This window comes from Chamaea fasciata, unplaced genomic scaffold (genome assembly GCF_029207755.1).
Source record: "Chamaea fasciata isolate MVZ Bird 193981 ecotype frontalis unplaced genomic scaffold, bChaFas1.0.hap1 SCAF_28, whole genome shotgun sequence".
Classification (NCBI taxonomy): Eukaryota; Metazoa; Chordata; class Aves; order Passeriformes; family Sylviidae; genus Chamaea; species Chamaea fasciata.
In genome coordinates, this window is record NW_027094113.1 from 5,211,842 (window position 1) to 5,236,564 (window position 24,723).

Genomic DNA, 24,723 nt, shown 5'->3' on the forward strand with positions numbered 1-24,723 from the left:
GCGGAGCATCCCCAGAGAGCGGGGCTGCTTTGGGAGAAGGGGAACTGTGGCCTCTCTAAGCCAGAGGGGCTCACTCCCCGGCGGAGCATCCCCAGAGAGCGGGGATGCTTTGGGAGAAGGGGAACTGTGGCCTCTCTAAGCCAGAGGGGCTCGCTCCCCGGCGGAGCATCCCCAGAGAGCGGGGATGCTTTGGGAGAAGGGGAACTGTGGCCTCTCTAAGCCAGAGGGGCTCACTCCCCGGCGGAGCATCCCCAGAGAGCAGGGATGCTTTGGGAGAAGGGGAACTGTGGCCTCTCTAAGCCAGAGGGGCTCACTCCCCGCGGGCTCTGAGCCCGGCAGATTTTGGGTGCACCCCCGGGCCGTGGGCGAGGCAGCCCTGCCGCGTGTCGGGGATGCCCTGACCGGGAGGGGGCCGGGGGGCTCCGGGGGGCTCCGGGAGGAGGGTCCGGGAGGAGGGTGAGTGCCAGTGAGCCGCTGTTGTGAGCTCCCTACCTCTCACGTAAAGGTTAGCGGGGGACGAGTAGCGCACCCCGGCGCTGTTGCTGGCCACGCACTCGTACTTGCCCTGGTCCGTCTCCTCGCTGCTCTCGATCTGCAGCCCACCTGCGAGGGGAGAAGAGACGGCAGCACAGACACATGGTCACGGCTCTGCTGGCTCTGCGGCCGGGCAGCAGCCCCGCGGTTCCGCCCGTTCCTCCCCCGGCGCACGGACACGGGCTGGGAATGCACGCGGGCACGGCACCGGGAGAACATTCAACCCCCCCCGGCAGTCGGTGCTGCTCTTTGTCCTCAACTCATCAGCAAAAGCGCCGAGTTTTGTGGCTTCTGCAATGCAGGCGTTCTGCACCAGAACTCCCGAAATCAGCCTCAATAATCCATATTACTGTGATCCCCAGAAATCCATCAGCAGGCAGTTGACTTTCCCTTGCTCAATTTGAAGCGGTGACCATAAAAGTGAAAGGCTTTGTCACCCACTGCCTGGGGAATTTCTATCACCGCTGCCTTTGTTTCGTGCCCAATACGTGCTCCTCAGGAAGCCTACGGGAGATAAGAGCCCCCGTGAAAAGCACCTTAGTGAGAGTAAATATTCCCCAGGGAAAACCCTGTAAATACTGCATTGGAACTTCAAAATTGCCTGCATGGTTTACATCATCTGGGCCGAAAGGATTAAGGCTTTTCTTAAACTTGTATATTATTGCAGGCTACAAGAATATACCCAGAGCCCAAACTAAAGATTCCTGTCAGCAAATATGCAGAGAGATGCAGCATGGAACTACATGGAAGAAAATTGCCTCATTTACCTCAGAAGGCTTCATCCCTGCAAAACTCCAGTTAAAATACATACTACATAAATAATTCAACAGGCTCTCAAATGTTTTATGTATTAGGAGTACATGATTATACTACAGATATGGACAGAGCTCACATGTGGTAAGATTCTTAACTCCCATCTCTGGAAAAAAAACCCACCTAAATACGAAAACCAAACAATTCCAGCCCAGCGTAATAGTATTGATAAAATCTTAAGTGAGAGGAGTGCAAATGAGATCATTGTTGGTTGCAGATCCAGCCTTTTCAGGAAGGAAAAAGCCGTGTGTTCACAGAGGACACAGAGCTCACGTTCCTCTGCGTGTGCGAGGGTGGGAGCGATGCTGGTGGGGGGACGTGGGGCTGCGAGAGGGTTTGGGACAGGGCTGGGGTGTGAGTGCAATTCTCCCTGTGCCTGGGAGCTCCCAAAGGCAGAACAGAGGGAATTAAACCCCCCCAAACCCCCACCCAGGCCAGTAAACCAAACAAAACCCATTCCGAAAGGATCTGCGGGTATTTCAGCACAACAAGAGTTAAACCCCAAAGTGGCTGGAGCTTCCCACCGAGCACCCAGCTGAGCATATTTCATATGGAATTACAGCTCCAGCTCTGCTGTTGGAGGGCTCCACTTGGGTGGAAAGCTGGCTGGTGAGTTTTCCCAGAAATCTCTGTTGATTTGGACAGATCTGTGGGTTGTTTCCACTGGTTCCAGATCCATTTCCTGTGCTGGCCATGAGCGTCACTGGTCTGAGAGTACCCAGGGGAGACGAAGCCCACTCCAGAGCAGGAAGGGAACCAAGGACTGCAGTGGGCAGCTTTCCCTGGGGAACAGGGGCTCATCCCTCCCGCCCTGCCCACTCCTCACCCCTGCCGGTCAAGGCAGTGGCAGAAATGAGGCTGCAGAGAGGGTGAGGAGTGTTCAGCACCTGTCAGAGGCCAGCAGAGACGATGTGTGAAAACGTAAATCTCACCTACTGCACCTCCTGTTGCTTTTACCAGCAGAGAATTACGGAATTTTAAATGTGCCAGTGGAGATAAAATCAAAGCAGGCTCTTCCAAGGGGTGCACACCCAATTCCTCCTGCCTTTCAGCTTGAGGTCAATTTTTGACTCCATTAAAGAGACAGTGCAGAAGCTACTTACCGTGGATCTTTCCCAGAGAAACCTAAGGGTAAGAGAGTGGGGAGGAAGTGGGAAGAGGCTCTGGAGCCAAACAAACGAGGACGCTGAGATGGTGAGTGCTGAGGATTTGCCCGAGCAAAGGACTGCAAAACTCTCATCACCATCAGCAGCTCGGGAGCACTTTGCACCAATCAAGAGAAAGTCCTAAGTATTTACCAAGCCTTGATAGCATTTAATGCTCGAGATAAACTTCAGTCCTTCATAGTCCTGGAGAGATTAGCTCTTAAAACTCTGCCATAAATCTGAGGCAGCGCAGCCGGAGGCGTTATTAGAATAACAGTATCAGTATTACCAAGTGCACCCAGCAAACAAAAAAGGACATTATAACCATAGATAAAATAAAGACAGGTATAAAAAAGAAATATCCAGAGGTGAAGCAGGACAAGAAAACATAACAACAACACGAATCTGTATTGAGCACAGGGCAATGAAACGGGATCTGTGTGGAGAGAAGTGTTTGGAGAGTGGGTGAGTGAGTGAGCTGGGGGTGTCTTACCTCGGATCGGTGTACCTTCTGCAAAGAAAACAAAGAAAATGAGTGAAATGACTGCAAAACCCCAAACGCCTGCACTGCCCGTGGGAAAAGGACCTGAGTCAAGGAAGACAGTTCCCAGTAGGAAACTTCTTGCTCTGTCTCATCTTAAATTACAGGACACTGAAGAGGGCTTGGGGGACTTTAGGTGGGGTGTCCTTTTAAGCAGCCCAGTGCTGTCTGCAGAGCCTCTGTGGCTCTTGGCTTCAGAGGGCTCGAGACTGGCTCCATTTCGTTGTGGGAGTGTAAGGAAACCCCTCAGGCTCTGAGCTAACATCTCTGTTTGCTACTCACTGAGCACGGGACGGCCCTGCATCTGCCTTCCCCGCTCCTGGGGACAGGGTTGGCACCGGGGCTGTGCCAGCCCAGGCAGGGAGAGGGACACACGGGCACCCTGCACCACGTTAATCTGCAGGTTTGATCCCACCTTGGCCAGCAAATCCCCAGCTCCACACTTCAGCTCTCGGCGCAGACGCGTGAGGAGCTCAGTGCGTGTCCTGCCCGGGACCTCCGGCCATCCCTCGGGGCTCCGCACAGGGGCTGAGGCAGATCTGGGCACGGAGAGGAGCCAGGGCTGCCTGGTACCCCCTGCCCGGCCCTGGAGCCGCCCTGACACCGGCCAGGAGGGGCTGCGTGGACAGCAGAGCCCTGCTGCTCCGGCCTGCTGGCTGCCTCTCCCTCGGGTGGTTTTATTCCAAGCCCCTCCTGCTGCCTGTCAGTGCCCAGCCTCGGGCAGGGCTCCCGGCTCGGAGGGACACCCCTGTCCCCCACCTGACCTCCTGAGGCTGCAACCAAACCATCTTCCTTTGAAAACACGGCAGGTCCTTTTGCTCACGGTGGCATTCAAAGCTTATCAAAGAAGGGGGTTTAGCTGGTGGGTTTTTACCCCAATCCTGAGAACAGGGCAGACCCCGCAGTGCCAGGATTTGCCTCTCCCCGGGGAGAGATGCACGAGCTCCGCTGCAGTGGTGACACTGCTGCCACTGCAGCTCTCCCAGCCAGGGCTGTAGAGCACATTAAATGACAAATATCAGCCTCTCACCCTCTCCTCTCCCCTGGGGAGGAGCAGCAGAGTTATGATCCTGCTTTACACACGGGGAAACTGAGGTAGAGGTGAAGCAATTTGCCCAAGGTCACGGAGGGAAGACTGTGGCAGAGGCAAGAACAGGAGTCAAAGCCTCCTCCGTGCCAATCTTCTGCCTTAATCACCAAAAAACCCTTCCCTCCTTCTCCTTCAGCCCTGCTCATCCTTCTGCTGCGGCTCAAGCCTCCATTCTCAGGACAGAGGGTAAAAATACAGAGACACTAATTAGAGTTCACCTTATTTTTCAAAGGAGCTAAGGGAGCAGAGGCATTATAGTGTTAGGGATTAGACTCTAGTTAGACTCAGCTTCTAGTTATGAGGTTAGGTAATTAGCTAGAGAAAAGTTAGCATCTAGTTAGGGTTAGGAACTAGCTAAGGTTAATGAAGCAGGTTGTTAGCTCTCAGGACAAAGGTTGGAGAGACAGCGCTTGGAGGAGGTGGGGGAGCACGGACTTGGGCAGACCCCCACCCAGGAGGTGGCAGGAAGGTTTAAAAAGCAAGAGAGAGAGAGAGAGAGAGAAAGCAGCAAAAGGTTATAGATCAATTCAGTGGAAATAAAAACAGCCTCTGATACGTCCTTCTGTCTCAAAATTGGAGTGAAAATCTGCCATCTGTGGCGCCAATATGGAACAAGGGAAGAGGGTAGAGGAGGGGAAGAGATCCCAACATCCCCCGTGGCTCAAAAGCTTCTCTGGCCTTGGCTAAGCCTGGCAGTTTCCTGCACAAGTTCACTCTAATCGACAGCAGAAACACGCTGGAAGTTAGAGCAGTGCAAGCCCAGACACAAGATCAGAGTCACCTCTTGTGTCACTGCGGGTTTGTCACTCCCTGCCCCCCTGAGCACCAGCACCGGCCCCGGGAAGGGGCTGCCGGCAGCTCTGGGGACAGCCTGGCCTGGGGACAGGGCTCTGGGGGAGCAGGCAGTGCCACCCTGGGCTCCCCAGCTCTGACTGGGGCACACGGGGAGGGGCAGCTTTGGGACCATGCCCCACGCCAGAACTGGAGTCAAATGAGCCCCAGCAGCGCTTTGGGGGGGGGCACAGACACAGATGGGAGATTTTCACTGCTGGAGTTTCACATCTAACCAGCTCCGTGTCCAACACAGGGGCAGCAGGAGGGGGCTGCAGGAGGATGTCCACCCCATGAATTATCCTGAGGGACTCTGACAGGTCCTGGAGGGGGTGAAACGGGGTCGTGGCGGTGCAGGGGAGGCACCTGCAGTCAACACCTGGCCTGGGGTCCTGTACAGGGCACGGGCACGTGCCAGGGTGCAGGGCACAGCGAGGGCAGCAGCTCTGCAGGACTGCAGGAGGAAGAGCTCACACTGGCTGCTGACTTTTGGAGCGAGAAGCTGGTTCTGAGATGCCACGAGCAGACTTCTCCCAGTGCCTTGCGCAGCCTCCCTGCATCTCCAGATCTGCCTATTTAGGGCGAATTCTGAGGCTGCCTGAGCCCAGATGGCCAGCCCGGGGTTTAGCAGCAGAGGCAAAAGGCAGCTTAAAGGCCTTGCCTCTGGATTATAACGGGCCACGGTGGTGCCAGGCAGAATTCCCCGTGCAGGTGTCCCCCCGGTCCCTGAGGACGGGCTCTGCTCTCCCACCAGCCCTTCCCCAGTTCCCCACATGCTGCCCACAGATTCCCTGAGCCCGGGCAAGAGGAGAGGAGGACAAGTCACCATCGCCATGGCAATGACAGAAACACATCCCCACCTTCTGTCAGGCCACGTGTGGGAACATGTGTGTGCTGAGCTGCTCTCCCCAGGGCTGCAGCAGCTCTCTGTCTGTCTGTCTGTCTGTCTGTCTGTCTGTCTGTCAGTCCTCGGGCTCTCTGCAGCTCTGCAGGGCCGGGTCCTGGCAGCTGCACCCTCACACCCAACCAGGGGACGTGGCCCTGCAGGGACGGGGACAGCGGCTCTGGGGAAGGGTCCCGGGGCCCTTCCCTTCCTCAGCCCTTCCCCACGTGTCCTGGCACTCACAGCTTCAGTTTGGAAACGCTGCACCCCCAGTTCTCCCTCCTCAAAATGCCACTAACCCCGTTAGATGTGAAACTCCAAGACCTCCTGCAGGTGTGAACACAATTATCACAGTTCCAGGGTACAAGCTATTGTGTAATTGGGGAATTCCAGGACAACTGTTGCTAAGATACCAAAAAAAAAAAATTTCTATCCAATGTTAGGAGGTTCATATTTAGCTGTTATCTCTTTATACAGATAAATTAATTAGAATTATTATTACTATTCCTTTTTTTTTTTTTTTGTAGCCTGCAATACCCCTGCAGAAATTAATTTAGAGGGCAGAACATCCCTACTGAAAGAGTTAGTAGAAGAAATGCAGAGCATGCCTCTCAAGAAGCTGTTACAAAGGAATTAGTTTAAAGGGCAAGGGTTACAAATCTGCACGTTAGCAGGTTTGGGGTTTTTTGGTTTGATTTTAAATTTTTTTTTTAATTGAACAAACTTACCAAAGGTCTCTGAATGTTAAATAAAAAGTGAAAAAAAAAAAAGAAAAGAAAAGGTTGTTATAGCCAGTTATTTAGAAAACAGAAGACACACACAAGACACAAAAGGTTTTAGTGTTTGAGTGCTGAGGAAGGTGGCTGAAGGCTGCCTCCCGTGTCCCCCCTAGATGGCAGCTGAGCAGAGGACATTGGCTTTGCCTTCTGCTTCGAATGTCCCAAGACAAACAGAAATATCCATTTTCCGAGGCCACTTCAACTCTTGTCCAACCTGGATCGCTAAGGCTGAGGTGTTCTCGATGTCTAAGGGAAGCAGGAGCCCAGACAGAGCTTCTTCCCATTCTCCTCTGGCTGACAGCTGAGCTGTGCACTCAGCCAAAACCCCCAAGCACTAAAAGATTTCCAACTGCTTGGAAATTTCATCTGGCGATGGAAAGGGGAAGCAGAAACATCCGCTAGAGAAAAGCCACTGTGGTTAATGAGCTATCACCCGTGCCTTGGTTAGAGTGAAGACCCACATTCCAAATGGGTTCCTGGGATGATGGGAATATAATGACCACGGTCTCAGAGGACTGTTTGTATTTTTGTATTGCCAGCCAAACGTTCAGATTTAACACAAATGAGAACCAAACCCGGGCCCGGAACCCGATCTCACCGAGCTCCTGGTCTGAGATTTCACTTGTTCCCTTTAATGAGCTCGTTTGTGTATTTGCCACTAACTCATGTATTGATAAAAATTCAGATCTTAACAGCCCCTGTCCTCCAGCAGCCTGGCTGTTATCCTGATGGCTCCATCTCCGGGGGGATCCGGGTGTCTGTCCTGCCCTGCCGCTCCCTCAGCCTGGCCAGCCTGGAGCACACACAGCTCCGGCTTCAGCGGGAGCAGTCACTAAATCCCAGACTGGTTTGGGTGGGGAGGAACCTCAAAGCTCAGTTCCATGGCAGGGACACCTCCCAGTGTCCCAGGCTGCTCCCAGCCCCGATGTCCAGCCTGGCCCTGGGATCCAGGGGCGGCCCCAGCGGCTCTGGGCACCCTGTGCCAGGGCCTGCCCGCCCTCCCAGGGAGAATTCCTTCCTAAATCTTGCTAAGCGTGTTGGCACAAAGTGCAGCTGTGATTTGGCTGCAGAGGGCTCCTGTTCCCAGAGGGTCTGTCCAGCAGCCTCCAGCTGGGTGTCACTGGGCTGCAGTCCCACTGGGGGCTGGTGGGTGAAAGGCCCTGAGGACATCAACAGTGCCCTGAGGTGTGCCAGTGCCACCCTTCTGGCAGCAGAGTTTCTTTTCTGGAAAGATGAATATATGAAATTACGATCTGACTTTAGCAGCTGAAACAGCAGCTCAGCTCACACTCAAATCTGCCTCAGCCTTGACTCCCTTCCACAGACCCCAGTGCTGACACAGTACACAGTAACATCCCTAGTGCTAATATTCTGCACTTTGGCAGCCCTTTCTGTGCAGGACATGCAAGGTTTGGAAGGCCGTGAGAGCAGATGAAGCTGGAGAACTGGGAATGTCCTGACTGCCCAAGGATCTGCACCCCCTGACACACAGGCAACAGGTCTGTGCCCTGAACGCAACAGGGATGCTTCAGGGTTTCACCAGTTTACTAATTTAAAGCAGCTGCAAATGAGATTAAATCTCAGCAGGTATCTTCTGTTTAACAGGAGGGTCAAGGGTTCACTGGGAGGTTAATAAATTCACTGGAATGAAAAGGCAGCACTCAGGTGGCTTCAAGGAAAGCACCGGATCAAACTGAGCTAAAGAGTAAAGGCATTCTAGCAAGATGATGAATGTATTAAAAATAATCTGCCTGTGCATTACTCACACTTCAGATCACGGTCACAGAGCATGATACAATTCTAGTTTACCTCTCATTATTTATGCTGAGTGATTTTTTTTATTTGCATTTGCCTCAGCTGTTATGATAAAACAGGGAGGTCAATCTCATCTGCGTTCGTGGGATTCAACAAGCCATTCTAATTCAACAAAGCAGTTTAAGGATCTGCTCGTAGCTTTGCTTCACTGAGCAAGGAGACATTTATGCAGGTGTGGAAAAGCTACATTAAACTGGAGCTGCGCTAAAGCTTTTCCACCGGTGGCCCGCAGAACTAAAATCTTTTCTGTGGAATCTTTGCCAGACCAAGCAAGAGAAACACCAGGTGTTTCCATGCCTTGCTGTCCAGATCCAGCAGGACAGAGTCAGAACTGATTTCTCCAGGGCCAGCAGAGTTCTGGGCAGGAGCACTTGGTTATCACTTTACTGGAGAACTTGTGAAAGGTCTGATATGAACAAATCAACTGCAGTTGCCTCACCAAAGCCTCTGCTTTCCCTGTGCCTACAACAATGCCTTTCTTTTTGCCAGAGAACACTTAAAAATGAACCATGGACACCTTTCTCTAGGCTGGGTCAAAGCAGTCAGCCCCAGCAGTTTGTGAAAAGGATTATTTCTTGGGTTAGTTTTTGTCAAAAGGTGGAACTTACAAAACTTGTTTCATTTTTGCAGCTATCAATGGAAGTGTTCTATCAGGAGTACTCAAAAATAAATCCACCTATGCCCTCCTTGCACACACTCTCACACAGAGAACGGGCAGATTTCTCAAGTAAAGAAACAGCTCCTGAAACGTGAATATTAAGAGACGTCACGTTGCCACACACACAAAACAGCAAACAGAAAACAAACAAGAGAGACAGATGGACAAGCAGATGGGGAAAGATGGAAAACTGACAAGAGCCACGGAGCTGGGGTACATCTGTTGGCGGAGATGGGCTCCCTGGGCAGAGGCACCGAGGGGTCACTCCGGAACATTCCCAGGGGCTCTCCAGCGGCGGCCGCAGGGACGTGGTGCTGGGGACTCCCTGCAGGAGCTGCTCTTCACCACCAGCTCTCGGTGGCTCTGTTCGCACCCCCGTGTTTGACAGCAAGAGGCTGCCTGAGCACGGACCCCACGCCAGGTGTGTGTGGCCTAAAGAGCCGTGTCTGCCAGACTGGGTCTTTGTTCCTTCGCCAGTTGTCGCCCTGAGGAGCAAACCCTCAGCCCCCATCCCTGGAGATGCCCCTGAGCTCAAGAGTACCAGGATCCTGGGAACTTGTCTGGACAGGCACCAGCTTCCCTGCTGTCATTGCCCTCATGCCAGCTGGGCAGCAGGGAACACCAGGAGGGCTCCAAGTGGAAACTCCAACCACTCTTGGCGTAAAACCCAAACCACTCGGGTGCCCCAATCCGCAGCAGTGGGGCTGTAGCTCTGAGCCCTCTCCTGTGCTCCAGGCCCCTCTGCCGCCTCCTCACGCCTCTGTTTGCTCCCAAGTCCTCCAGCCCCAGCCCCTACCTGATCTCAGCTGTTTTATCCTGCCGTTGCTGGCGCTGGGGTCCACGGGCAGGAAATCCTTGAACCAGGTGATCTCGGGGTCGGGGTTCCCGCTGGCGGCGCAGAGCATCGTGGCCGTCCGCGTGCGCTCCACCACCTTCAGCTGCGGCCCCATGTCGATGTTGGGGAAGCCGGGGGGCAACTGGTCCTCTGGGGGTGCAGAACGAAGGGAAAGGCTTCAGCAGCTGCCAGGGCTCAGTGGGACACCCCGAGAGAAGCGCCTGGCAGAGCCCGCCCCGCACGAGGCGAGTTCAAACACTGGGGGCTCCAGGATGGAAAACGCGGGACAGGGTAAGATTTACCAGCCTGTCCATCTGGGGTGGCCACTGCAATGTCCCTCAAGATTCTACACGGAAATGCAAACTTTTAAAACCCTTCGGGGAATAGCAGAATAGAGTCAGAGAATCACTGGGGTTGGAAAAGGCCTCCCAGATCCCCAGGTCCACCACGTGCTCAAGTGCCGCATCAACTCATTTTCTGACCACATCCAGGGACGGTGACTCCACCAGGCAGTCTGTTCCACGTTTATTCTCTCTTTCAGGGAAGAATTTTTTTCCTGATATCCAACCTGAACAATTTGGAGGAAGTTGAGGCCGTTTCCCCTTGTGCTATCACTTGTTACCTGGGAGCAGAGACCAACCCACACCTGGCTGCACCCTCTTGTCAGGGGCTGCAGGGGGTGAGAAGGTTCCTCCTGAGGCCGCCCTCCTCCAGGCTGAGCCCCCCAGCTCCCCCGCCTGCTCCTCACGGGGTGTCAGAGTCTCTCTGCAGGTGTAGGAGGAGAGCTGTGCCAGGTTTGCAGAGCAGAGGCTGTGCAGGGATCCCTGCACTGCCCAGGACGCTCTGAGCAGTCACAGCGAACAGGAAAAGCTCCCCTTCCCCCTCCAAACCTCTCAGTACAAAGCACACTGCACAAGAGAAACGACGGAGGGAAAGGGCTGTCAAAGGCCCTGGGACCGGCAGAGAGGAGAGGGAAATCTCCTCCTCCACTGCAGTGACCAGAGGGGACACACACAACAGCAACACGCCAAGTGCTGTCAGCCAGGGTGTGAGTTCTGGATTTATTATTTCTGAGTGCTGCTGCCCTCCAAGAACAGTGGCACCAGCACCCAGCAGAGAGGCTCAACTGCGCTTCCTGCTCCTGCCAGTGCTGCTTTTGCCTTCACTAATGAGGGTGAGCAGGGCGATCCCAACAAGGCTGACTAATTGGTGGTAACTCCTACAAACCCCAGATATTATTCCCCAGGAATGTCTGACACAGCCCCTCACTCCCGCGGGATGGGGAGGGCTGTCTCCTGCTGGCTGCCACAGCTCAGGAATGGGACGTTTTCCCCCCAGAACGTGTCTGGGGAGGAGGATTCCAGCAGCAGGGTGAGACTGGGGAGGGATCCTCTGTCATCTCCAACGAGCCGTGTCAGGGAATCACAGCCTTGGGAGCCTGTGCCAGGGAATCCATCCCAAAAGCAGGTGAGGGAACAGAAGGGAATTAACGCAGGGAATTTAAAAAAGGTGGGATTGTTAAAAAATGAACATCCATCACAAGCAGCCCCCCACTGACCTGACAGGAGCTCTCAGAGAGGCCCTGAGATGGAGCTGGCCTTGGCTGGGAACCATCCTGCCAACTGCAGACACACCCAGAGCCTTTCCTACGGCTGGCACAGGGTGGACACGGAGGAGTGGAGCCAAATACAAATGGCAGAGCCCAGAGACAGCGCGACGGGGGACAAACCAGTGGCCTTGCTGTGGTGCCTTTCCACAGAATCCCAGAATGGTTTGGGCTGGAAGGGACCTTAAACCCACCCAGTGTCCCCAGCCATGGCAGGGGCACCTCCCCCTGTCCCAGGTGCTCCCAGCCCCAGTGTCCAGCCCGGCCTGGGCACTGCCAGGGATCCAGGGGCCGCTCTGGGCACCTGTGCCAGGGCCTGCCCGCCTCCCAGGCAGGAATTCCTCCCTGGTATCTAACCTAACCCTGAACTCGTTCAGTTTAAAGCCATTTCGGTGCATCTGAAGCACCTCTTAACCGGAATTTAGTACCATCAATCAGAGCTGTTCTCACACATCTTTAACCAGGGACTGACCCAGCCCTCGGAGCTCCCTGGGCTGTGCGGGGGCACCGCAGGACCCCCCAGACGGTGTGTTCCTGCAGCCCCCAGCAGTGATGCCGGGCCAGCGCAGGGACCCTGGGAAGGGCTGTGGCTGAGCTCAGCTCTCAGCCCGGCTTTAATGGTCCTCCCTCCCCTGCTCTCCCTCGGCAGCCGGGGGAGGGCGAGGGCTGGAGCCGCATTGGCTGCAGATGACATCACCATTGATCCCTGCTTTTCTCCTCTCCCCGCCGATGCTGCTCCAGCTGCCTCCAGCCGCTGCCCCTTCCCTCCGTGGGCGATTAATGCGCGGAGGGAATGACGGTGCCCGGCGGGGTGTGTGCGCACACGCGTGTGTGTGAGCGTGTGCTGGGGGAGGCCGGCTACAACCGTTATTACCGAGTGTTTCTAATTAAACAGAAATGTTCATCTTGCAGCACAATGTGCAGAATTCCTCTGAGTTTAATTAAAACAACTGCGACGAGAGGCGTGCTCGGGTTTGAGGATGAGCCCGGCAGAGGAGGCGGCTCTGAACATCACAGGCTGCTCCGATTCAAGCGCTCACATTTCCTTCCTGCCAGGGAAGTGAAACTCCTCCGGCCCCTCCAGCCGGGTTCCCTCTACCAGTGCAATTACAACCTCATTGCGATCCCACAAGACGCGCACTGCCGCCCTCCCCATCCATCCCCAACACCCCCAGACCTGCCCCCCAATAAACAAGGGATGGTTTGGGTGGCGAGTTCTCTTCCTGAAGGCAGCTCAGGCAACTGCAGGAACAAAAGAACCAGGCACAAGCTGGAGATGCTGCAAGGGCACATCTGGGCAGCTGCTGCTGCTGCTGGAGTCGCGCTGGCTGACGCGGGCAAAGCTTTTCCTGAGGTGCAGCTGCCATATGAAAGGAACATCCCGACACCTTGTTCCTCCCTGACTCAGAGCCGGCTCCTCACAGCCCCCCCGGCTGGTGAATCACCCCCAGGCCTCACTGAGCAAAGGAGGGTGAGAAGGAACAGGGGAGGAGGGATGCACAGAGAGGAGCACTGGAGCTGTCATTTGGAATAAATCCCACCCAGGGACACGTTCTGTGCCCGGGGACCTGCCTGGGCCCAGCTCAGGCTGCCACACGCAGCGAGGGTCCCCAGCCCCAGCCAGGGGACAGGGCTGCCCTGTCCCCCTGTCGCTCTGGAAGGTGGCAGCCCTGGGTTTAGCTAATTAGCTGAGCTGGAAATGAGGATGATTAAGGAAGATAAAGCGGGTGTTGCTGCTGCTCTTTTCCCCGCAGGGTGTACACAGTTGTTTAATAATTTAGAGGAGGAGGGTGTGAGCGTGAGCAGACGTGCCATGGAGTCGGTGCAGAAAGCCAAGAGGATGCTCTGAAGGGAGGAGGAGGAGGGATTTTTCACTCTCCTCTGGAGATATGGATGTTGGCTGGTCTGACTGTCCTCATTCAGGGGGGAAGAAGCAAGAGCACAGAGATGGAGCAGCTCGAGTGACACAAGTTTTAATCAGGATCAAAATCAAAATCCAGCACTCCTGAAGCCACCCGTTCCTTTCCTTATGTTTATGAGCACTCGGGCTGCCCTCTCCCCAGGTATCCTGGCACCACGAGCCTTGTGTAATTCCATCACCAGGTCCTTTCCACCCCTGTGCGTGTACCTGTGCCTCAGTTCTCTGCCACTGCCCAGCCAAAGACAATTTCCATGCCGGGAGGAGTCCCCGTGATGTGCTCTGTCTGTTGGTCCCGTTTCTTTGGAGCTGAATGTTTCACTGTGAGAACAGTAACAGCCTAACAATGTTACTGAGATTTGTGGGCCCACAGGCAATAAATGCACCCTTAGACAGGTGTGCTGGGCCCCAAACCAGGGCAGGTGATGCCTGTGTTCCCTCCACTGACGTGTCCCCACATACCCTCTGTCTACTGGCATCTCGGTTGGAATTACTTTGATGTTATTCAGAAGCTACAGAATTAATCTGCTGTCAATGTCACCCAATTTTCAGGTCACTACGAGAAAAGCAAAGCAAGTCAAGTTTGAAGAAAGACTGCCAGGAATTCTCCGAATGGCAAGGTAACATTTCAGAGGGGGCAGCTTCCCTCTCCCCTGTGCTCCCCTGGGACTCTCTGCTGAGCATCCAGAGCTGCTTCTTGTTTACCTTTTGTGATTTAAAGCCAACAATTACAAAAATAAACCCCAACAAACCGGAGGGATCTCACTAGAACTTCACACCTTCCCACACCAGATGTGCTCCCGGAGTAGGAAATGTGTGAGGGAGATTTCAGGCTGGAATTGTTAAAGAAGTGTCTGAATACTTAACGACAGGAACCCGAGAGGGAACCACCAGAAGCTGTGAAAGTCTGTCCCTGGCGGCCCCAGCGACAGTCCAGGAGGGAGCCCCACAGAGCTGAGGAGCCCCACAGAGCTGAGGAGCCCCATAGAGCTGAGGAGCCCCATAGAGCTGAGGAGCCCCACAGAGCTGAGGAGCCCCATAGACCTGAGGAGCCCCACAGACCTGAGGAGCCCCATAGAACTGAGGAGCCCCACAGAGCTGAGGAGCCCCACAGAGCTGAGGTGTCTCACAGACCTGAGGAGCCCCACAGAGCTGAGGAGCCCCATAGAGCTGAGGAACCCCATAGACCTGAGGTGTCCCACAGAGCTGAGGTGTCTCACAGAGCTGAGGTGTCTCACAGAGCTGAGGAGCCCCACAGAGCTGAGGAGCCCCATAGACCTGAGGAGCCCCATAGACCTGAGGAGCCCCACAGAGCTGAGGAGCCCCACAGACCTGAGGAGCCCCATAGACCTGAGGAGCCCCATAGAGCTGAGGAGCCCCATAGAGCTGAGGAGCCCCATAGACCTGAGGAGCCCCATAGAGCTGAGGAGCCCCATAGAACTGAGGAGCCCCATAGACCTGAGGAGCCCCACAGAGCTGAGGAGCCCCATAGAGCTGAGGAGCCCCATAGAGCTGAGGAGCCCCATAGAGCTGAGGAGCCCCATAGAACTGAGGAGCCCCATAGACCTGAGGAGCCCCACAGAGCTGAGGTGCCCCACAGAGCTGAGGTGTCTCACAGAGCTGAGGTGTCTCACAGAGCTGAGGTGTCCCAGAGCCCCTTGTCCCCCTGCCCAGCAGTGCAGCAGCCCCAGGAGCAGAGAGCACTGCCCAGGGCTGGGGAGGGCACTCCAAATTCTGCTCCTCACACTGAACTGGGCCAGTCACTGCTTTTTGCGCTGCATTTACCAAGAGCTCGCCAGAGCAACCCCACAGAACTCCCCCCACCAGCTTCCACAGAGCAGAGAATGGAGCCAGCCTGGTCCTTGTGTGAGACCCAGCCCTGCCTCCCGCAGCTGAGGGTCCCTGTGCCCTGCGCCCGCCCAGCTCTGCCAGCACAGCACCAGAATCTCTCCCAGGCTACTAAAGACGTGGAGGGAAAGGGTAATCTGCGTCCAGGAAGTAATAATAATCATCATAACGTAGACAGAGATGACTGAGATATAAATGTAGGCACAGACAGGATCCCAGGGTGGTCTGGGACAGGATCAAAGCCCATCCAGCCCCACTCCTGCCACGGCAGGGACACCTCCCACTGTCCCAGGCTGCTCCAGCCCTGTCCAGCCCCGCCTGGGCACTGCCAGGGATGGGGAGTCCACAACCTCTCTGTGTCTACCCCAAGAGATACAGACACAAACGTCTTTCTTGGGAGTGGGCAGCTTAGGGAATCTACACCAGCGGGGAGCTGCTGTGCCTGTGCCACGACCCTCCCTCCTGCCGAAGTTACAACAGAAAACAACAGCAGCTGGAGTCAGGGACAACTGGAAAACGCTTCCCAAATCTGCTTTTTTCTCCGAGCTCTGCAGGAGTCAGGTTTGCAGGCACTCTGTCTAGCCAGCTGTGAAGGGAACAGCCAGTTTCCACAGCCCTACCAAACTGGGGTCCCTGGAGGAGCAGAGCAGGAAGGACAAACAAGGCAGCAGAGCTGCTGAGAAGGGACTCTGTGAGTTGAACAGCGTCCATCACAGCTCTGCTTCTCAGATCTCCCCAAGGTTTCCTCCCCTGCAGTTTCCTGTTTTCAAGTGAAGGCTGTGGGTTTCTACCAGGGTCTGATCCAGGAGCAATTGTGTGCATAAGCAAGAGGGGCTTGTGCTCAATCCCTTCGCCAGCTGCGTCCAGCAGGGAAGAATGTATCGTCTTCTGCAAAGAGGAAATCTTCTCTGTGCTGTTCGCTGTCAGGGCCTGCCCTGGCGTGGAGGAAATGCTGCAGTGCTGGTGCAGGAAGGTCCCCACAGGTGTGTGTGGGGTCACAGCAGCACAGGCTGCACAGCCACCCCAGAGCCCCCCGGGCAGTCTGCGGCAGCTGGGGCCAGGTTTGCACTCTCCAGAGCGTGCCAAGGTAACAGGTTCTGCAAGTGACAGCTCCCATCCATCTCCAGAGCAGCCCCCTCCCTCTGCTCAGCATCAGCTCTGCAAGTGAGAGCAGAGACAGAGGAGGAGGCTGAGCAGGGAGAGAAAAGACAAACAGGAGAGTGGGTGAGTGCAGAAGAGGGGAGAACAGGAGAGGAGTAGATGCCAACATGCTCACTTTGTCATTGTGCAGATCAGTGCGTTTGGCTCGGTGCTTTTAACTTTCCCAGCGCTTAAAAACGCAGATAAAGAGGAGACAAACTGTGCTGTGTGAGAGCTGAGGAGTGGTGAAGGATGGAGGAACTCCAGCTGAGCAGGCAAGGGGAGGATTTGCTACAAAATCTGCCTCCCTGATGCTCCTCAACATCACCTTGGCCCAGCCTGCAGGTAATTCCTGCTCCCTCAGGTTCCATGGACAGGCACCCCCAGCGCTCCAGGAGCCTCCAAACCAGAGCAGGGGAGCTGGGAGAGCAGAGCCACAGCCAGAACGTTCTGGTGGGATCAGCAAAGGCTGGAAGCAGTCAGGCAGTGGGAGGATGCAGCCCCTGAGCTGTCAGCTGGCTCTGGCTGACGCGGATGGTGCTGATCCCAGGAGGAAGAGCTGCACAAAGATGTGCAGAGAGCCCTGGTCCCTCAGGACGGTCCCTGAGCACGGCTCACTCCTGTTCCAGCTCCCTGACAGGAGCTGTGGCCAGGTGGGGTCGGGCTCTGCCCCCAGGCAGCCACAGAGAGGGGCAGGAAACGGCCTCCGGCTGGCCCAGGGGAGGCTCGGGCTGGACACCAGCAGGAATCTCCCCATGGAAAGGGCTGCCCAGGGAGGTTTGGGGTCCGCAGCCCTGAAAGTGCCCAAGGAACACGTGGACATGGCCCTCAGCGCTCTGGCTGGGGGACAAGGTGGGGACGGGTCAGGCTTGGTGATCTTGGGGGTCTTTCCAGCCTCGGTGATTCAGGGACAATGATCCCCCAGCCGGCAGCTCCTGCTGGGGACTGCACTGGAACCACTGCAGGAGGGGAGCAGAGCCTGCCCTGGCCTGTGGCTAAACCCAAGGGGTGCAAACCTGGAATACGACTGCAGGGGCCCCTCTCCCAGGCTGCCACAGCTCCAAAGGAGCTCATGGGAACAAGTGTGAAGGATGAGGCTCCCCCGCTCCGGGACGAGCACAGTCAGACACCCTCCTGTCACACCGAGCCGTTCCAAGCTCCTGACAGCTCCATCCCACCTCCTTCCTCCAACAGAAGGTTAAATGCCACGCCAGGCACAGGAGCTGCACACACATCCAAGGCACCTACACAAATCTGTCAGGCATGACTGGACCACGGGCCCCCACGCTCCCAGGCAGCCAAAATCCTGACAGCTCAGAGCCCACAGCAGGGATCTTCCCAGCTAAAGGGGAGGCTGGGGGCTCTGTGCCCTCCACGTCTGGTGTTAATTCTGCTGCACACTGGGGAGTCACACACCAGGTTTGCTCGGCACTGTGAAGGACGTGCTCGCTGCCTGTTCAAACAAAAGGATTTGAGCTGCTCCCGGAGGGAATACTGGACTTGCTGAAGGAAAAGCAACTGGCCCATAGGCAGAGCTACCCCTTGGCCCTGTGGGGCTCCTGCCCGGAGCTCCTGGAATTGTTTTCAGTCTTGTTCTCTGCAGAGAGAAGGGCTTTTACTGCCAGTGCTACCCAACCACCCATGGCTTCATCCACAGCCAAGCTGAATTCCCCTTGGGAGCTCCCAGGCAGTTATCCACCACCCCATTCCCGCCAGGATCACCTGCACTGCCCTGAGGTGTGAACAGAGAACACCACTGCAGGGTGTTCCAAACCCAAACCGGGTCAGTTTGAGCAGCCGGCCTCGCTCAGCGCTGCCCACAGTGATTTTAGGGATCTCCAGGGCAATAACAGCAAACATCCAGAGGCATCCAGAGCAGCAGCATATTGTTCCCTCCCCCACATCCAGTTCAGGGAGCAGATTTCAAACAGATGACATGAGGGAGGCATCCATGTAAACATCCTCTGCAACGGGGACAAGTGGGAAAAAGAACCAGAACAAAATGGAGAATGGAATTGTTTTCCTGGAGAGTGCTCAGAGCCAAGGACCTCTGGGAAGAGGGGAGAAGCCCAGAAAGGCACAAGAGGAATCCTGCACAAGGAAAAACGTTCGCATTGCTGCCAAATGTGTGGAAACCCATGCAGACCCATAATCATCTCAACCCCAGCCCATTCAGTGACTCCTCAGTGAGGGTTTTCCTGGAGCCACGTTCCTGGGTGTGTAACGGGGAGCTCCTGGTGCTGTTCATAAATCTGGGGAAGGAGTTTTTGGAGGGGAGGAAGATCAGGTTGGAAAGAAACCCCAGCACATCATCAGTCAAAGCTCCTGGAGTGGCCCAGCTCCCACCACAGCAGTTTTGTGTCTCTCTGGGGTAAGAACAGCCAACAGATCCGACGGGTCAGAACAAACCCCACCAAACCCAGGAGGACTTGGTGCCTCAGGCAGGGATTTGGAGCAGCCTTCCCACCCAGCTGAGGGCCCTTCCCTGGCACTGGGCAGGTTCTTTACCTCTCAGGACGGTGAGCTTGGCGTGGACAGTGACCTCCCCATGGGGGTTCTGAGCGACACACTCGTAGATGTTCTCGTCGCGCGGTGTGCGGAGGGGCTGGATCCTCAGCACGGCTCCTGCACTTTCATCAAACTCTATGGTCTGGGGACAGAGGCACCGAGACACACACATCATGGAGAGACAGCAGCACACACCACAGCAAACCCCCCGGCAGCTGCCCCTCAGCCCCCGGTGTCCCCAACAGGGCTCTCCACCGACCCCGGGGTGACAGAGCTGTCACCAACCCCCGCAGTGGCCACTGACCCCCCAAACCCCCAACGTGCCTCTCAAGGGCTCTGAAGGAACAGGCCACAGTGAGGGGTGTGGGGTGGGAGTTCAGGGCACAACTGGGGCGAAGGAGGGCCAAGCCGACCAAAGGAAAACAAAATGAAAGGACCCCCGCCCCGCTCCTCCGTCGGCAGGGGCAGCTGACTGCACAGAGCTCTCTCAGCACACAGCTGCCTGGCAGGGCTGAGTCCCACGGCAAATTCCACAGGATGACCTCCCAGCCCTTGTTCCTCTGCTCTCGTTTCTATCTAAACAATGCCAATTGCTTGGCTCTGGTTGCCAGCAACTGCAATTTAAAAACTGCAGTTTACTCCAGGCTGTCCCAGGATTAAAATGCTGAGCCATGGAGGGGTGTGAAAGGCACATTTACAGAGCTGAAGTACCACCAGCTTAGCTGGGGTTTCTTAGGAGAGCAGGAAGTTATCCAGGAAGGGAAAAAACCCAACAACACGAAATAAAAAACTTCAATAACATAACTGAGCCAAGTTCTCTCTGGCTTTGGAACAAGCCCAGCTGTTGACATGGCCAAGAGCTTGCATTTCACTCCTCCTGCTGTTAAAACTCCTCCCCTTCCAAATTTCCCTTTATTATCAGCTCGGCTGCAGAGGAGCAGGGGCTGCTTTGTGTCAGTCTCTCTCTTCACAGAGACACCAGATTTCAGGGACATGTCTCACCTCGAACCTCTGAGAGTTCACTTTCTTCCCTTTCTTGTTCCAGGTGACCCTGGGCTTTGGGTCTCCAGTGGCTTGGCACACGAAGGAGGCCACCCCTCCCGACACACCAATTTGGTCCACAGGCTTCTTAATGAACACAGGGGGACCTGGGGGGCAAAAAGGAAATATCATCAGCGGCAGTCACAAAGACAAACTCGAATAAACACCATTTGTAATTAGCAGTAGCGTTGTTGCTGCTATTCTTAACGATCCCAGCCGAAATTAAACCTCTTGGCCTTTTTCGGAACAGCCTTTACCTCCATTTTACATATGAAGGAGCTCCAGCAGAAAATGATTAAAGGCCTGATCCTGCTAAGAGGTTTCAATGTTGCAAAGCCTCTTTTACTCCTGAAAAGTGGACTTCTAAATTGTTTCGTACAGGGGAAATCGCCCTTGCAAAACCCATCTAATGAGCATCACCAAAAGCTGGTAGAGCTGAAAACAACACTTAGGAACGGTGAATTTCACTTCCCAGCTCCTTGGAGAGGACCAAAACACCGAGGAACAGGGGGAGATTAGCAGGAATATTGCCAGGGACGGGAGAAGGTGGGAGAAGGACCATGGAAGAGATGCAGCAGGACTTGGCACCCAGAGATTTGAGGACAATGGTGTGAAAGGGGCTGATGCCTGTGGCTTTAGGATGTGAAATCCCCTTGGCTGAGGCACCTCTGCCTTCACCTGCACGTCCTTCCCGTGGCCCTCACAGGTACCTTTACACAGACCAGGTCAGTGACCCCGCAGAACAGGCGGAAATTGCCCCCAGACCAGAGCTGTGATCAGGTCAGAACCACCGAGTTCAGAGCCCAGCTGCTCCTGCAGCTCCCCTTCCCCTCTGCTCAGAGACTCCCAGGGCAGACGTGGAATCCCTGCAGCCCCAGGAGGAGGCCACGATCTCCTCCCAGAGCAGCAGGGCAGCGATGCCTGAGCACACACAGGGGCTGGGGCTGTGCTGGGGGCAGCCCAGGCCCACAGAACAACCCCTGAGCCCCTCCACTGATCTCCACCAGCATCCCGAGCAGCTCTGCAGGACGGCAGGAGGCTGGGGTGGGCTCTGGGGTGGGCTCTGACCACGGCAGGTGTCAGGGGGCTGCTCATGACAGGAAACCATGGCCAGCAGCCTTTGTGCAGAGCCCACGTTGCCCCCACCCACTGGGAATCCTCCTTCCGTGCTCCAACCTGCTTTCCTTGCGCTGTTTCCTCTCATCTAGTTAGTTCAAAATTTATTGAAATATTTAAATCACAAGGCCACAGCTGTGTTCAAATAAAATCACTCAGATCATAAAGTTGCCGTCTGTTTTCTTGAGAAAAGCAGAGCACGTGACCATGGAAAGTGTGTATTTATCTGTTCATACTCCAGAGTCTATAAAATAAGATGCAAACAGCCTCCCACAGAGCTCGACAGGAGGACGAATGGCAGCTGGGGAGAAGTCTCCAGGGTCTTTTAGGGGTCGAAAGACAAAAGGAAGCCTTCTCCCCGTCCCTGCCTGCCGTGGCCAGCAGTATATAAATAAAAGGCACTGAGCAAGCTCATGTGATGCAATCAAGCATTTGTTTCCATGCTGGAGGTAAATACAATTTGCTGGAGCTGTTTACGTCCCACCGAATGCTGTGTGTACAAAGCAGCGCGTTTATAAATATCCAAATCTATATTTAGAGGTCAGAGTCTTCTTTGCAATGTTACAGCTAAAGGTTATCAGGCAGGTCCCACTGGAGGAACTGGCACCGGGGGATCTGTCTTCCATCTGAGAAAGGTAAAACCCAAACTCTGCTCCAGGCTAAAATATAAATGCTCACTCTGCCCCTGACTTCCTTCCTCCCCTCACCTCCGCTCGATATCTGAAGAGTTTGCAGAAGTCAATTCTGAAGGTACAGCTAAAAACATCCAGGGCTTTTAAGAACACTTTATTGATGCGAGTTCATTTCCTAAAATAAAAGCCCCTAATAAACCTTAATGTCACGTATACATTTAAATGGGTGCAGGCTGCATGATGAGAGCTCAGCCAAGGAGAAAAACAAGGTTCTATTTCTGTCCTCGAGGAAGGGATGGTGCTCCAAAACCCGCTGAATTTGGAGTCATTGCTCAGCGTCCCTTTTTGGGGTCCTGTGCAGCCTCAGTGTGGGGTGACAGGGAGCTGAGCTGCCTGTGCCTGGGGCTTTTCCTGAGCTCCTGCAATTCCCAGCTGCACACAAGGGACTCACTGCTAGACACAAAATCCCTGCCACCCAACTTACCAGATTTTACTATTCACCTGGAAAACAGGTGAGAATCAGAGCTAAACTGTTGATTTGAAAATTGCCCAAGCCTCTGAGCTGCAGGTTTGATTCCGGCCCCCCCGTGCTCTCCACCTCTGCACCCCCAGTCACTGCAGCGCTTGTCTCCAGCCCACGCCGAGCACCGAGCAGCCCCGTCCCCTCTGGGGAGGACAGAGCCACACACTGCCACCACGGTGCTGGTGACCCAGGGTGCTGGTGACCCAGGGTGCTGGTGATCCAGGGGGATGGTGATCCAGGGGGATGGTGATCCAGGGTGATGGTGATCCAGGCTCTGGTGATCCATGGTGCTGGTGATCCAGGGGGATGGTGATCCAGGGGGATGGTGATCCAGGGTGATGGTGATCCAGGCTCTGGTGATCCATGGTGCTGGTGATCCAGGGGGATGGTGATCCAGGGGGATGGTGACCCAGGGGGATGGTGACCCAGGGGGATGGTGACCCAGGGGGATGGTGATCCAGGGGGATGGTGATCCAGGGGGATGGTGATCCAGGGTGATGGTGACCCAGGGTGATGGTGATCCAGGGGGATGGTGATCCAGGGTGCTGGTGATCCAGGGTGATGGTGATCCAGGGTGATGGTGATCCAGGGTGATGGTGATCCAGGGGGATGGTGACCCAGGGGGATGGTGACCCAGGGGGATGGTGATCCAGGGGGATGGTGATCCAGGGGGATGGTGATCCAGGGTGATGGTGATCCAGGGTGATGGTGATCCAGGGGGATGGTGACCCAGGGTGATGGTGATCCAGGGAGTTGGTGACCCAGGGTGATGGTGACCCAGGGTGATGGTGATCCAGGGTGCTGGTGATCCAGGGTGATGGTGATCCAGGGTGATGGTGATCCAGGGTGCTGGTGATCCATGGTGCTGGTGATCCAGGGGGATGGTGATCCAGGCTCTGGTGACCCAGGGTGATGGAGATCCAAGGTTCTGGTGATCCACTGTGCTGGAGATCCATGGTTCTGGTGATCTGAGGTTCGGTGATCCAGGGTGCTGGTGGTCCAGGGTGTTGGTGACTCAGGGTTGGTGATTCAGGTTCTGGTGACCCAGGGTGCTGTGATCCAGGGTGACGGTGATCCGGGTGCTGGCGATCCAAGGTTCTGGTGATCCAGGTTCTGGCGATCCAGGTTCTGGCGATCCAAGGTTCTGGTGATCCAGGTTCCGATGATCCAGGTTCCGGTGATCCAGGTTCTGGCCATCCAGGTTCCGGCGATCCAGTCCCCTGGGCTGTGTGGCACAGCCTCAGCTGTGCAGTGCCAGGCCCAGCTCGAAGGGAAATGCAGGTGAGGGCTCTGGGAAGGGACCCTGTGAAACCCCATCAGCCCCCTCGGAGGCCCTGAGGTGTTCCCCCTCGTCTGCCAAGACTGCAGGACCACGGCTTTCAATTAATCAATAAATAAAAATCAAAGAAACGCATTTTCCAGACAACATACTGACAGTCCAGGGGATTTTATATCACTTCACCACCCTTCCCTCACAGACAGCTGAGAACGAGTCAGGTTTGGAAAGGCTGAGCCTGAGTTCTGTCAGTCCAGCAGTCACACAGATAATTTCTCCCCCTTTCTCTGCCCATTTTTTGTGCAGTATCAAAATAGGAATGGAAAAATCTGGAGCTTAAAAGAATTTTCCTACTACAAGAGGCTTCCTGCGGGGTCCGGGTCTCCAGAGGGAAGGCTGAAAAGACCGGATGGCTGCTGTGTACCTGTGATCCTGCTCCACACTTAATGGAAAGCCATCAAGTCAAAGCGAAGCTTTCACTCCTGCCCACCGCCCACACACTTCTCAAAAACAACAATCACCACGCTGGAGAGCTGCCACGGAGTGCAGGGAACAGGGACAGATCCCTCCTGCCCCCCGTGCCCTGCGGCTCCACCGGCACACGTGTGTCCAGCCCCGGCCACCCCTGAGCACCCCTGAGCACCCCTGAGCACCCCTGACCCATCCTGATCACCCCTGAGCATCCCCTGAGCACTCCTGAGCACTCCTGAGCACTCCTGAGCACCCCTGAGCACCCCTGATCACCCCTGAGCACCCCTGAGCACCCCTGAGCACTCCTGAGCACCCCTGAGCACCCCTGAGCATCCCCTGAGCACTCCTGAGCATCCCTGATCACCCCTGAGCATCCCTGACCCCTCCTGATCACCCCTGACCATCCCTGAGCACTTCTGATCACCCCTGAGCACTCCTGATCACCCCTGACCTCCCCTGAGCATCCCTGAGCATCCCTGAGCATCCCTGAGCTCCCCTGAGCACCCCTGATCATCCCTGAGCACCCCTGAGCACCCCTGAGCATCCCTGACCTCCCCTGAGCACCCCTGAGCACCCCTGACCACTCCTGACCACCCCTGATCACCCCTGATCACTCCTGATCACCCCTGACCATCCCTGAGCACTTCTGATCACCCCTGAGCACTCCTGATCACCCCTGAGCACTCCTGAGCACCCCTAAGCATCCCTGACCTCCCCTGA

General features: G+C 55.4%; 1 protein-coding gene across 1 annotated transcript in view; it reads right to left on the reverse strand.

The window, feature by feature from the left end:
- The window catches only part of PTPRS (protein tyrosine phosphatase receptor type S), a 96,623-nt gene that overhangs the window by 58,012 nt on the left and 13,888 nt on the right, over positions 1-24,723 (reverse strand). Inside the window, exons 2-7 of the mRNA XM_066205483.1 lie at positions 19,947-20,092; positions 18,945-19,086; positions 9,886-10,074; positions 6,566-6,574; positions 2,986-3,003; positions 493-603 (exon numbers count right to left, since the gene is read on the reverse strand). Coding sequence (XP_066061580.1) covers positions 493-603; positions 2,986-3,003; positions 6,566-6,574; positions 9,886-10,074; positions 18,945-19,086; positions 19,947-20,092 — 615 coding nt within the window. The remainder of the gene's footprint in view (positions 1-492; positions 604-2,985; positions 3,004-6,565; positions 6,575-9,885; positions 10,075-18,944; positions 19,087-19,946; positions 20,093-24,723) is intronic.